The 14,474-nt window shown below is 43.2% G+C and overlaps 1 protein-coding gene across 3 annotated transcripts in view; it reads left to right on the plus strand.

Moving 5' to 3' along the window:
* CEP131 (centrosomal protein 131) overlaps positions 1–14,474 on the plus strand; it is a 1,227,592-nt gene that overhangs the window by 65,942 nt on the left and 1,147,176 nt on the right. For 2 of the 3 annotated variants that reach the window (XM_069655163.1, XM_069655162.1), the window contains exon 2: positions 2,279–2,487. In XM_069655163.1, coding sequence (XP_069511264.1) covers positions 2,305–2,487 — 183 coding nt within the window. In that variant the 5' untranslated portion in view covers positions 2,279–2,304. The remainder of the gene's footprint in view (positions 1–2,278; positions 2,488–14,474) is intronic. The other variant, XM_069655164.1, reaches the window with a different exon arrangement.

The following is a 14,474-nucleotide window of genomic DNA, read 5'->3' on the forward strand; positions in this document are numbered from 1 at the left end:
TGTTCTATATCTCGTTTGTATGCATCCAGTTTCTGATTAGTTGTAAGTAGTGTTTTTAACTCTTATGCAGGTGTTAAATTAGTTAGCTATTCCTTAAATTCAACGATTTCCATGTTTAATTTGGATGGGGATGATGCTAGTTCCTCTATCGTCAACAGTATAAGATCAAGCAAGCACTTATTTAAGATGCGTTCCCATTTTGATACTATATGAATTGATGTCTAAAGTTAAGACATCCTGAATAAATATTTTAAGAAACTACAAATATTGTTAAAGATTGCTTTCTTGATAAAAATATCATTTACCTCGATCCTAAAAAAGTGAATTTAAGACATATATACTCTTTAGAATATTGACAGAAAAGTTGTTTCGGTAATCCTAGGTGGGCAAGGGACTGGAGTGCCCATGAAATATGGACACTTTGTTTCTCATTATCAGGACAACATGCTTTCCCAGCTTTAGACTGCAGAATGTAGAATTAAGACGTTCGGGTGTTAACAGACAATTTTTTTGATGGAAGAGTAAATCTAAGTTGATTGCATTCAAGCCGGCTTCTTTTGAATTCAAACCTATCTGTAAGACGGCACCAGTTAGTCTTTCAATTCAAATGTTCCTCTCAAATAATGGCCACCCCCATCATCCTATTGTGGTCTTGCATTAGCAATCTAATATTTGAAAGTGGTTAACCCAGCCAACACTTAGTCTCAACTTGCTTAGACATAAAATGTCTGCCCGGACGCGCTCTCCGTCTGTCCTGGACGTATGCAAATACTAAAATCATGCTGCTGTCAAACCAACACATTCATGGTTCTTGGAGGCGTACATGGATTAAAGTGTACTACACAATTGTATTCAGTCACTGCTGTTAATAATGTTTTTAGGGGGTAAGAATAGTTCTGAGTTGCATCATGCCTTAAGATGTCCTATATTTTCGGCAGGAAGGAAGCACCCCAGAAGGCCAGCTGAAGGTCAAGATGACTGTGGCACACTTTGTTCTGATACAGACTCCTGTGTGCAGTAGTCCAGGCTCACCTCGTTGCTTGACCCTGGATCCTCTTGGATTTTTAGGTGTAGCTTAGTCTACTTTTATGTGTTAGCTGCTGATGTGAGATAGTTATGTGGGCAAGGGAGGGCACACTATATGTTTTAGAGCCGATTCTTGTGCTACGTCCATCTCATGAGAGAAAGGTGCCAACTTTTGCGTTGTTTGGTTCCAGCTTTCATGTCCGTCGTCACCAATGCAGTGCTCTCTGCTGACATTTTTGAGGATTTGACTGAGGTTACGTGCATCAGTGATATTGAAAGCAGCAGAAGGCACCAGGAGTAGCGCTGGCCCCTTCATCTTTTAGTTAGAGGAATTCCACTTCTGTTCAGCAAAAGTTTGATTGGAGTATGGGTGGGAGCTGGGTGGAATTAATGGTGGTGGCTGTGGAGTTCTTCCTGGAAGTAGGTTGGATAGGGCACTGAATTTAGCAAGCATGTGATGGGGGTCTGCTGTTGGAATGTTAAGCGATGGATGATGACGGCATGTTTAACAGTTGAGGGAACTACTCATGATGTGGCATCTAGAAGTGAGGTGATGAGTACGATGAGGAGTGTTCACCCGCCGTGGGCCTTTTGACAAGTCTTATTCTTGGTCTAAATCATTCAGAGATGGGTGTAAAGAGTAGCCTGAGAAGAAATTTGGTAGGGTAAAGTGGGGCAGGCAAACAAGCTTGACGGTGGTCTGTTAAGGTGAGAGCCCCTTTGAAGTAGGACATCAAATTATCGCACAGTGTTTGGGCCGGTGCTGGTGAGATTAATTGAGTCAGTGTCGCCAATTCTTTATTGATCCTGGAAAGTTACTTGCTTCAACCATGTGATGCTTGCCTAGTTAGTGTGCACCATCGTTTTTCGAGTTTACTTTCGGCTGTCAGTGGACGCCTGGGAACCAGCGTTGACATGTTGATTTGGCTAATAGAATGTTTTTACCATTTCATAACCGCTTCTTGATCCATTGCTGTGGAGTTGACTTATTCACCATTATTAAAAATGCCCAGTTGGCCGGTAGAAAATACTACCAGTCTTTCATATAAGATGCCCCACTCATGCCAGGAATGCAATGAGAAATGGCCTGTCGGGGAATCTCCATGCTTCCCAGCATGCCGGCCTGTCTCTGTATTTTTGGTTCTGCAAATGTAAAGAATTGAAGTGAATGCTCTTTACTTTTCAAGTGTATGCAGAGTGCGTTTAGCTGTGGATATGGCGTCATCTCTCTTGAACTTGTGTTTTTCTTTAGGGCTCCTTTGCGTTTCCTTCTTCGCCATGCAGAGTTCCCGCAACAGTGCCGCTTTCCAAGGTGGAGGGGACGGACTTGACCTCAGCCTCACAGGCTCCCAGCTTTCTGTGTCCAGGCGGCCCAGCAGTGCCTCCCAAGCTAAGCCGATCGGCCGCTCCATCTCTGTGATTGCTGACAATAAAGCCAAGAGAAATGCCCTGGTGAGTGAGGTAACTGATGGCTCGAGAAATATTCCACGTTCTCTCTCTCTCTCTCTCTCTCTCTCTCTCTCTCGTTCTCACTCGTTCAGGGGTCAAGTCTTAATTATTTTTTTTTAAGTGGGGTCCTCATTGGCATAGCAATTGAATGTGGCATCACCAGAAATTTGTATATCAAAGTGCCTTTAACCCCTATCCTCTACCCTCCTGATTCTTATGTCTCTTGTCTGTCTCCCTGTACGTCTCCCCCCCTAATCTCTATATTCACTACATATAAGTCGCTCTTTGCAGACTGGTGCTACTATTAATTTTATACTACTTGTTATATTAATGCGGTTTATATCTACTATAGTTCATATTATATTCGTAAGTGATTTTAACAAATGATTTAGCTATATAGAAATACTATTACAAGTGACCAGAATCATTTACTATGTCATTTCTTTATGGTTCTTGTTTTATTCAAAGTCTGTAACTTGTCTATCTGTATGAAACTCAATATTTAAACAATAAAATCATTAAAATTAAAAAAAGGGCCTTTAAAATGAGCATTGGCAATGGCAACCATTTTGGCTTTTAGGTAGGCACGGGAAAGGCATTTGCCAGGCACTGCTTTAGTGGTATTAACTGACCATTGATGGTAGCAACTGCAAAATGGTGCGAGCAGTGGTGGGCATATTAAATCAAGTGGCTGAATACAGACCTGGTTGAGACATTTACTTACACCAGTAGCACGTTTATAGCTCCAATTAAGTCATTAACTTTCAGAAGACACCTTTGAAAGAAATGCTGGCAAGCACTTCAAGGACAAAGTTTAATGGTAAAGCTTGACAAAGGTAGCTCAAGAGATGCCAGCATGATGGGTTTTGGGTGGGGACGGGCAGGAACTGGGTGGGAATGGCCATAGGCATTTACGTGGCCATAGGCAGTCAATGGCTGGATAGGGTGGATGAATTACCAAACCCCTACAAGCTCTGTGTCCCTCCTCATGTGCCATTTCTCCCTAGCTGTACTCTAATGCAATAGTTTCAGCTCACAGGTGGCACTTCAAAAAGACTTAAAAAATCAATCCTTTATTTTTGAAGTCACTCTGACTTCACAAAGAAATAATTTCAGTTAAGATTTTTGCGTAACAGAAATATTTTCTTTTTGAAGTCACGGTGACTTTAAAAAAAAAGTGTTTTATTTTTTAAGTCTGCGTGGGCCCTCTTCCCCAGAACATGGATGGAGGTCTCTGGCTCCTCTACTCTGCGCATGAAAGGAACTGCTCCTGGCTGTGTGGAGCAAGGTGCTGAAACCGGCTTGCCTGCAGAGTTGCTTGGAGCAAACGAGTCTCTGAAAAAGATAGAAAATATTTAGTTAGTGTAAACGTCTATGCATGCGTGCATTCATGCGTGCATGCATTTACATATTATGTAATGTGTGTGAATGAGTGACTGTGGGTGGCTGGGTGTATGTGCGTGTGAATGTATGGTGATTAGCTGAGTGAATGGTCTTTGAATGTGCGTGCGCGCGCTTGTGTTTAATGTTGGGCTGAAGGACTGATATGGGGGGGTGGGAGGTAGAAGGGGCGTGTGGGGGGCATATGTATATTATGAAATACTAGCAAAAAAGTACCGGTACTTCGCACGGGCTCTGTAGACAGATATGGTAACGCTCATCAATTGCAGAAAAATCAATGAGCCTGTAGGTCACTGTTCCGAGTCACTTATCGCTTGATGTGCTTAGCATTCTGAAGTAAACTGCACTGAGAATGGGCATGTGTGGCTGTCTGACATACCTCGGAGCAGATGAGAGTTCGTGTCCTGCTGCATACTGGGATCTTCTGTGCTTTCTCGCCACCTGTCGCCTCACCCTGGCGCAGTGCGTTGCAAATATCTTGCAAACGGTGCTTCGTAGGGCCTTCAAACGTTGTTTTCAAGCCTTCTCATGTATGAGGGGGGGCTGAAATACGGGGAAAGTGGTGAGGCGTCCAAATGTCAGTTAGCCAGTAATGTCTGGAGTGTTATAGCAGGTAACTATGCAAAATTTGGTTCAGATTGGTGTGGAATTGTATAAGGATCAAACTAACTTATTTTCTGCTATATATATATATATATATATATATATATATATATATATATATATATATATATATATATATATATATATATATATATATAAAATGGGTGAGTGTATAGTGAATGGCTGCAGGTATAAAAGAGGAAGCGAATGGTCTGTGAATGTATGTGTGCTTGTGTGTAATGGAGAGTTAATAGTTGATTTTAAGGAGTGGAAGGGAGAGGGGACATGTGGAGCATATGTATTTTATGTAATGTGTGTGAATTGCTGACTGGGTGTATGTGTGTGAGTGTATGTGAATGGTTGTACTTGTGAATGGTCTGAATGTGTTTGTGTGCTTGTGCGTGATGCAGGGTTAGTGGATGATTTTAAGGGGTGGAAGGGAGAAGGGACATGTTGGGCATATGTATATTATGTAATGTGTATGAATGAGTATGATGTTTGGATGGCTGGGTATACATGTGTGCGAGTGTATGGTGAATGGTTGCATGTGTAAATGAGCAAGTGAATGGGTGTGTGCTGATGTTTAATGCTGGGTTGAGAAGGGTTTGGGGGAAGGGATGGGAGAGAGGACGACGTTTGGGGGACAAGCTAAAATGTAATCTTAATGGGCATCCACGATAAAGCAGGCATGATAGCTGTTACTACTGGCTAGACTGGCATTTTAGTACAGCCAGTCTAGTAATGTCTAACTGTAGCATTATGTTTTGAATGGCAAAGCTAACAGGAGTATGTCTTTACAGGGGGATACTGGCAAAAGCCAGCATCAACTTGCTTTCTTATGGTATTACTGTGCATAATATCACTGGCCACACACATATTTAGCTGGTAGATTTGGATGTGAGGACTCGGGAACCAGGCACAAACCTCTGTTTCTACGCAAGGTGAAAGATTTAGGGTCTGATTAAAACACTCACTTCCATCTCTCATGTAACACAGTGCGCAGAGTGTCCCTGCAGCAGCAAAATCATCATGCACCTTTTGCATGCGCGGTGGTCCAGACTGCCCGGAGTGTAGCGCGACCTGTGCTTTGCTGGGCTTCGGGGGCAGGGGCCTTCAGCATGGCTCGCAAGGGGGCCCCCACATTTTGTTATGCCAGGGTTCTGCTTCTAATACTTCCAACTGAATTACTGTTACCACTTGAGGTAAACACAGCTGTGGATTTTCCTCCCTCGTGTCTGGTGGGATAGTATTCCATACCACGGGGCTTCTGTAAAAAGAAGGCTCCTTTCTTGACCTGAGAAAATCTGTATGCTGGAATTCTCAGTTGTTTGGGATTGTTAGAGCTGCCATTGCATGTATTAACTTTCATCTCAAACACTTCACTCAAATACAAAGGCGAGGGACCTATCCGACATTTCTGCATTAAAAGGTGAATAATAATTATGGCCTTTTATTGGAAGCCAATGCAGGCTCCTTCTGGCATCCGACAATTGTTCCCTTTTTCTAATGTCCATGACAATCCTGATCGCATTGTTTTGAATTTCCTGAAGGCAACCTTTCTCATCTTTAGCCAAACCAATAAGCAGGCTGCCACAATAATCTAGCCTTGAACCAATTAAGGCTCTGGCAAGTATCTCGGTTTTCTCTGGATATGAACGGGCGGGCTTGCGATGGGAGTTTAATATAATATGAGGGTGATGATACCATGCTCCCGATCTGTGCCTTCATGTTTAGATTTCGGTCAAAATAGACAACTAATGTTTTTACTTTATTCTTGGTGTCTATGACACAGCTATCAATATGGAACTGAGCATATTCCAAGTCCATTTTCGTAGTTTTGCCAAAGTGCCTACCACCATAAGTTTGGTTTTACTGCTGTGCAATGCCAGACCATTTCCTCGCATCCAACGTTGAATCACTCCATAGATCTGGTGGAGTTTTTGATCCTCTGCATGATTCCCTGAAAGATTGATGACACATTGGGTGTCTTCCGCGTCATTAGTCAAGTTGATGTTATTTTCTTCAAGGAGGTCAAGAAATGAAACAACAAAAATATTATAGAAGGTGGGGGACAAACGTGCCGCATGTGTAAGTAACGTTGGAGTTGCCTCCTCCGAAGTACTGCTAATTCTACACCAGCGATTAGACCAGAATGATTGGACCCAATGTGCCGCTGGGTCAAATAACCCTGCCACATTCCGTAGTCGATCAAGAAATAAGGTATGATCTACCAGGTATGATCTACAAATCACACAATTTTGTGTGTGTGTGCGCTGTATGTAATTACACCATTTGTAATTGCAAAATCTACTTGTACGCTGGAGCGGTTTGCCTAATTTAGAGAAGCTGTATTTGAAGAATAATTTTCTTTTCCTTATGGATTTACAAAGAAGTAGCAATTGACACGGCTCTAAGCTAAGCATAAAACAAAGTGCGACGCGGTGAGCAGCCCTGCAGTGGAGTCTGAAGCAATTACATCACATTGGCCCTCTTTGTGCGGCTCCAAATAGCTTTGCATCCACAGAGAGCACTGTTCTCCCCGTGCATTGCAGGATCCGGCGATGAGGAGGAATGCATTGATCCGCTTCACTGCAAACATAAGGGCTCCTAATTCAAAAGCATGCAGAAAATGATTCAGAACCAGTGAATGCGCAACCTCACAATTTACATGTTTTCAGTAGGCAAAAGGATGTTTATCGCTTATGAGCTGAGAGTCCAAAAGCGAAATGGCTCCTAAGAGCCCACTTGATCAGCCATTGAGCTCACCCATGCATTGGAGAAATCACATACTGCTGAGCCAATCACGGCTTACTAAGCTATATCCTATTCAATCGGGTACTAACAGCAGAAAACAAAATAGATACCCAAGTAGTGGACATCTTCGAACAAAAATGTAATATTAGCGTAGCTTTAAATACAAAATGGCTTCCCATGGCCTCTGCCTGAATGACGACAAAACGGAGCTACTGATCCTAGGTTCAGAGATGGCTATTAAAAAACTCAACCCTAGCAATGCTTCCTTCAACATTGATAACAACATTATCAAAGTGATGCCCATAGTCAAAACTGTAGGCTTCTACCTTGACTCGGCACTTACCCTCTAGAAGCAAGTCAACTCACTAGCATCTTCAACAGCTTACACTTGTAAGCAGATCCGAGCATGTCGACTGTTTTTCTCTGAAACAAGCTGCATTACACTGGCCAATGCCCTTATATTATCTTAATTGGATTACTGCAATGCCTTATACGCTGGATCCAATAAATATATCGCTGACAACCTGCAAAACAATGCTCTTAGAGCAGCTTTAAACATCCCGAACAGAGAGCACATCTCCAGATTCAGAAGAAATGTCCACTGGCTTAAAAGTGATAGGATCCTCCTCAAAACACTCACGTCCAAATGTCTAAACAACATAGCTCCACCCTATCTGGCTGAAAGAATCGATAGGAGAATTACTGCCCGTCCCATGAGATTTGCCAACATCAACACTTTTGAAGTCCCGAGATTCAAACGATCTACAGCTGGCGGCTCTAGTTTCCCGGTCATAGCTGCACAAACATGGGATACACTCACCCAGGATCTTAGATCTGACCAACCTTACTCGAGCATTAGACGAAAAACCTTAACATGGATCCGGAGCAATGACTCCCAAATCTATCCATAAACGCCTTTCCTTTCGCTACCTGGACCTCTACCTCTTGGCACTTTTATGAATACTAGGCCCTTCGCTTGTACTGTACCTGCCACCTTTGTCTCTATCTAATGTTATTATACATGTATGCGACTACCAATCTCACTGTAAGCCAAGGTGGTTGCAAATCGCCTTACCTACCCTGCATGTATGGTATATAACCATCTCTGTATCTCTGTAACATGTAATGTCAATTATCTCTGTAACCAAGCTATAAGTATACTTGTAATGTTCGCGCCCAGCTACCCAAGGGTTTGGTTGCGAGATAGCAAATAAACAAAACAAACAAAATACATTAAAATGCGTAACATAAATTTAAATCTGTAGTAAATAATTCTTAAAGCATCAATCTAGTCATATAACTTTTTAATAACATTAACACACGGCTGCCGCCATGTTGGAAGTAAACATGGCTGACTACTTCACCACACAGTAGAAAAATGCCAGACAGTGCAAAAAGCGGTGTGTTTTGCCCATAGATTGTTGGACATGGGAGGAAAATCCTATTGATTTAACTTGGAGATGGGTATAAATGGGAAGGGGCACATAGGCCTAACACACATCCATCCTCTTGCTGCCAACCTGCATTCAAAAGCATTACAACAAACCTGCATCCAAAGCCCCTGCTTCAAGCTCTCATGTAAAATCTCTTATTTTAATGAGAATAGTTTCAGCTTCAAAGGTAGCGCTTTCAGTGCCATCTAATAGCCCAAACTAAAAAGTGAGTTGACTCTATCCACCCGTGTGTTTTCTTGACTTGACCCCTGCTCTTGTTCCTACACTCATTCTCACTTCTTTCTCCTTCTCCTCTTTCTCCTCTCCCTTTCTCTCCTCTTCCCTTCTCTCCTTCTTTCTTGCTCTCAGATTGATAGATAATGTGATAACCTAAAAGTGGAATGCCTTTTCTTTCTAAACTCCCTCCAGGACTTTTCAACTGTCCCTACTCTGTCCTGGGTTAGTCTTCTAAAAGGTGTATTGAATTGTTCCTTACAGTGTGCCTGATTCGATCTCCTTCCTGTCACTCACGTACTCCTCTCTTTTTCTCATGACTCTCTAATACTACTCTCCTGCCTTCTCCTCCACCCTTCTGCAGTAGGACTAACTCTTATGCCAGTCAATCTTATGTCTTCCACCACTACATTACTCCCTCTCGGCTTCCTCCCTTGCACTACTGCACCCTCCTCCATCTACTCGGTCACCCTCCTTTAACTCAAACACTACACATTAACTCCCTTCTCATTCTTTCTCTCTCTCTCTCTCTCTTTCTCTCTCTTTCTCTCTCTTTCTCTCTCTTTCTCTCTCTTTCTCTCTCTTTCTCTCTCTTTCTCTCTCTTTCTCTCTCTCTTTCTGTCTATCTATTTCTCTCTTTTACACACACACACACACACACACACACACACACACACACACACACACACACACACACACACACACACACACACACACACACACACACACACACACACACACACACACACACACACACACACACACACACACACACACACACACACACACACACACACACACACACACACACACACACACACACACACACACACACACCCCCCCCCCCCCCCCCCCCCCCCAGACAACATAGCACTTCCGGTTTTCTGGGGTTGCATTTAGCACCCTCCCTGTTTTCGGGGTGGGCTGTTTTCACTGGCCTATCTGCCTGGTAGGTGGTCCAAACAGCAAAGGTTTGTTATAGTACATTAAGCCTATCCCTTTTTTTTGTCACATCCACAATGGAGGTGAAATGCTACAATTCGTGTTTGCTCTTGCTTCCCCGAAGGTAAGTTAGGTCCTTTTTAAAAAAAATTGATTTTATTGGGTTTGGTTTTTGTGCCATTGGTGGTCTAAGAAGACCACACCAGTTTCAAGAACAGTTAGGCTGATGCTTTCTTGGAGCTAACCGCATTGACACCTGCCGCTTCTGAGCTCTGCGCCCTCCTTTTGGCACTTAGTTTTACGCTGGGCTGGCTGCACCCCTCTTGTGTATGGTCTTTGCTGGGTGAGCAGGTCCATCAGGTCCCCTCGTTCTAATTTCTCTCTCCTAGAGTGGTTGAATGGATTCCTCTGGGGCTCCGATGATTCTTGGTGTCTCTTCTCCTCGGATGGCTGTTTCTCTAAAATTAAAAGAGAAAACCTGGCCATTATTTGTAAGATGTGAAGAGAGGCAATTTGGTACTGCATATGACCACAGTGGTGGGGGTTAATGATTGCCCTCCCAACTTCCACTGTCCCCCTTTGGGTGATTCTGGCTCTGGATTCCTCCCGGATAGGCCTCCCACTGGAATCTGAGGGTCGGTTCTCGTCCCCTCTTGATGAGGTCGGACTACTGACCTCTCACAGTGAGGAGTCCTTGGCTGCTGTGCATTAGTGCCGCCCAATACAATACCTATTTATGTGACCTTTCTCTCGCTGAACCACGTAAAACAATCCTTAAACATGAACCCTCGGGTTCAGGAAGATGCCTACATTCCCTAGCCGTCAAGCAGGGCCATCTTAAGCACTTTTGGGGCCCGGTGCATAGACGACTCTGTGGGATCCCCTCCACCGAACCAAATCAATTAAGGGATCCAGAATATCGGGTCACACCCGCCTCGCCGCTATCACAACTAACAGCTTTATATGCTGCCTCACAGCTATTGGATACGCATAAGAACAGGACACGTCAATAGCAGCCACAGGGATGGTACACAGGCCATAGTGTAAATGCAAGACACTGATCGTATGAGAAAGGTGCACATAATCCAGAATAGACGGAAGACTCGGATTAGCTGCCTCAAAGAATGCCAAACTGCTCAAACATAGATACAGGAGATCAATTGGAAGCAAGGAAAAAGCTACACACCAGGAAGGTCTCTGTATCCAGACAGACTGAGATTGGAAGAGGGACATGATTTTCAAGTAGTGTTGCCATTAGAGAGCAAAGGAGCAAGTGGCTGCAGTGTGCAATGTCAATGCTCTCCATTAATATAGAGGAAGCAACACAATAGCCAGGGAAACCTGAGAATGAAATGGCTCTGAAGGGCGACACTTTTGAAAGGTTTAGGGACTGCAATTTTGACAGTTTATGCCTATTCAGGATTAAATGAGATGCCCAGGGTCATACATTGGTTACGAGGTGATGCTGGGAATTTCACCCACTCTGCAATTTCTCCACTTTACTGCTTTCTTTTCCAGTTCTTGCCATGAACTGAAATAATCCCATTTTATAGCAATCTATACAAATCAATGCTTTATATACGCCCAAAACACATGCTTGTGAAATTATTATTTATATACGTGCAGAAAAACCTTTGAATTGTACAATAAAAGCAAACTGTTTTTTGTCATATGAACAGACCTTAAAATATGCTTGACAGGGGCTTGCGATACCTGGTCCAGTCTCTTCTTTCTAGAACCCCTTCCACTCAAATGACATATATACAAATAAAGATCAGGTGATGGGCTATACAATACCACCAGCATGTGAGAAGGCTAAATCTTTCACCGAAGACGGCATAGTAATGTCAGTGATATGACGATCTAAGATCACTATCGTCTGATGGCAAAGCCAGCATACAAATATGAACACTTCAGTTCCGCACTGTTGAATTTGGGTATCTAATCCATTCTCTGGAATAACACTTTATGCTAGTCATTGGAGGTACAACTCCCCATCTTAATAAACCAATTTCTAGAGCTTCAACACACTGATGCTATGTTTGTTTATGGTAACCACCATCTGGCGTAAGTACATTGTTTTGTAGCACAACAGGTGCTATTATCAGCAAAGTACATATAAATGTAGATTTATCAACTTCAGACATAGGAAAGGCTCAGTCGGCCTTATTGGAATTTGCTATTGTAATCTTGTATATGAACACAGATCTCTGTAACGAGTGCTTAACACTCTTAGCCATCTTCTGAACAATTGCAGCACTCACATTTATCAATAAGCATTCCGACTTTGGCTACTGCACACGATCAATATAATATCCACAGAAAGGTGAGAATGCTACAAGAGGTGTGCCGTAGAGAACGCACTGTTCACCACAGTGAATACAGAAAGTATTACAGGATCAATTGATCCGTGCAGAATGTACTTGTCAACAACAGACGGCTAATAGGGTTGAAGCCTCTGCAGCATGGCATAAAATAACCTGATGTGAGCTATTTAAGGTTTGGTGAACAATGGGAACGGACTTCTTTAGCTCAGGCAGCCTGGTGGGGCTGGTGTCTCTTTTGCCTCCCATAACGACATTGCACTTTCAAGGCTTCCTCCTTTACAGGGCAGTTTTTACTGGCTGCCGAGAACTAACATGTAATAGAAAGTGCTCTTGCATAACGCACCTCTGCCGTTTTGGCAGCCTAATTGTTTGTCTGGCCCCAGTGCTTAATTTGTAAAAAGTGCCAGGGCCCAAATATATTCTAGTGCACCTGGGATATTTCGGGTAGGCAACTCCCGGCCCACTTCTGCCAACACCCATGATGGTTCTCCCCACAGTGGCTGCTTCTTAAGGGTTAACACTGCAACTCCTACTGGCTATTTTGGGTGATGGAAGCACTAGCCATGGCAGATGTGCAATTTACAGATGCCAAACAACATAAAATAACATACGAGTTTAAGAAAATGTTTAGGAGCTTCTTTAAACACATCATGATTGTTAATATTTTGCTCTGATTGTATAGGTGGCAATTGGAACATGTTGGCACACCTGCTTTACTACTAAGTTTAATTGATTGTCAAATGCAGTAAAGTTGATTACTGAACTGTTGCAATGTTTGATAGACCAGTTTAAGTTGACTTTTGTGAAAACACTCCTCTTAGGAAGTGGTATTTGTGCTGCTGGCTGGTAACTTTCCTCTTGTTGCCAAACCACACTAATGTTGTAGTGTTACATATTGCAGTAGTGGAGGAGCTCCATTTATGCAGGAGGATTGGAGCATTGTGTGGGCATGGCCGGCACAAGCACCCAGCAATGTGACCTTCCAAATCCTTGTTATTAGTGAAAATGGATAACTACCACTCTGCTGTCTACGTGGGTCATCAGGCTCATAAATAACGATGCGCCAACACGGGGTGAAGAATGTGGCCAGTGCACACTGTTGTTGCATGTTGTGTGACAACTGCTGAATATTTCATAATAAAACTGCCAAAACACAACATCATAATCTGACTGGGTCTGAGAAAATAAGTGCCCGGGATCAGAAATAAATCCCTTGGCTGAGCCCTGGCAAATACTCCCACAAATTAAGTACTCTGTGGCCCTGCAAGAAAAGTGTGAGGGTTGCTGTTGGTGTGATGGAGGGAAAGAGAGGTGAACATCTTTCAGGCTGGATAACCAGAGTCCTGAATGTCGGGGTTCTGCTACGTGGTCAGTAGCAGTCATTTGGATGTGAATTTTATTAGGAGGGGAAAGCCTCAGGTCAGTCATATTGCATTGTAAGACTTTTTAGCCATTGACGTTGGGGGGTGCCTTGTGTGATAGGCCTAGACAAATGAGCAGTGGTGTGAAGACTGCTAGCTGCATGGCAAAAGGGTTGATTGCGTGACTACGGATATATCAGTGAGTTATTGGGATAGGAGAGGCGGGGAGAGTTTTTGAGCTGGCAAAATTGAGCTGCTTGGTGTCGGATTATTAAGTCTGAAATCCTTTCTTTAATTATCTTCCGCTTGCTAATGGTAGTTCAGATGCTGGTCCAGTTCAAAGGGCACAGGAAACCGACACAAAGGAGTCTGATCTTATGACTTATTTAGTTGAAGCATTGCATCTGTACCTGCATTATTTTTCAAGTCCTGAAACGGTTTGAATTGTTGTTTCCCGGTGACTAGTTCTTACTCTTCTGGTTTAGTTTAAGGGGGCAGGGCAATCTCTTGAAATCCTTGGTTGAAGCATTGTGTATGGTAAATGATTCGCCAGACTTTGGTCGTCTAATTGTATGAGGATTCCTATGGATGTGAATATTCTCGGTGGGAGTAATAAGAGGTTTCCTTCGGGATGACGTGTCTGGGGATGGGAGTTCTGTTTGTTGGAGTCAGGCCGAGCTGATTTGGTGTGGTAGTTACTTTAAGAGTCACATGCTAGTATTTGGTTTGAATAGCCAGATTTTCAGGTGCTGTCTGAAGATTAGATTGCGTTCCTCTGCGGGTAGGAGGCTCCAGAGCATCATTGAGAGAAACAAAAAAGCACTATTCTCTGATGCGTCCGAGTGAGGTTTGGCACAATGCCTAAAGCTATGTTAATGGAGCATGCAGTTCTAGTGGGTTTGTAATTGCAACACTCAAATGTCCCACAAATGACCATTATGAAA

The sequence above is a fragment of the Ambystoma mexicanum genome, chromosome 3q (genome assembly GCF_040938575.1).
Source record: "Ambystoma mexicanum isolate Mex_15411 chromosome 3q, UKY_AmexF1_1, whole genome shotgun sequence".
Lineage (NCBI taxonomy): Eukaryota > Metazoa > Chordata > Amphibia > Caudata > Ambystomatidae > Ambystoma > Ambystoma mexicanum.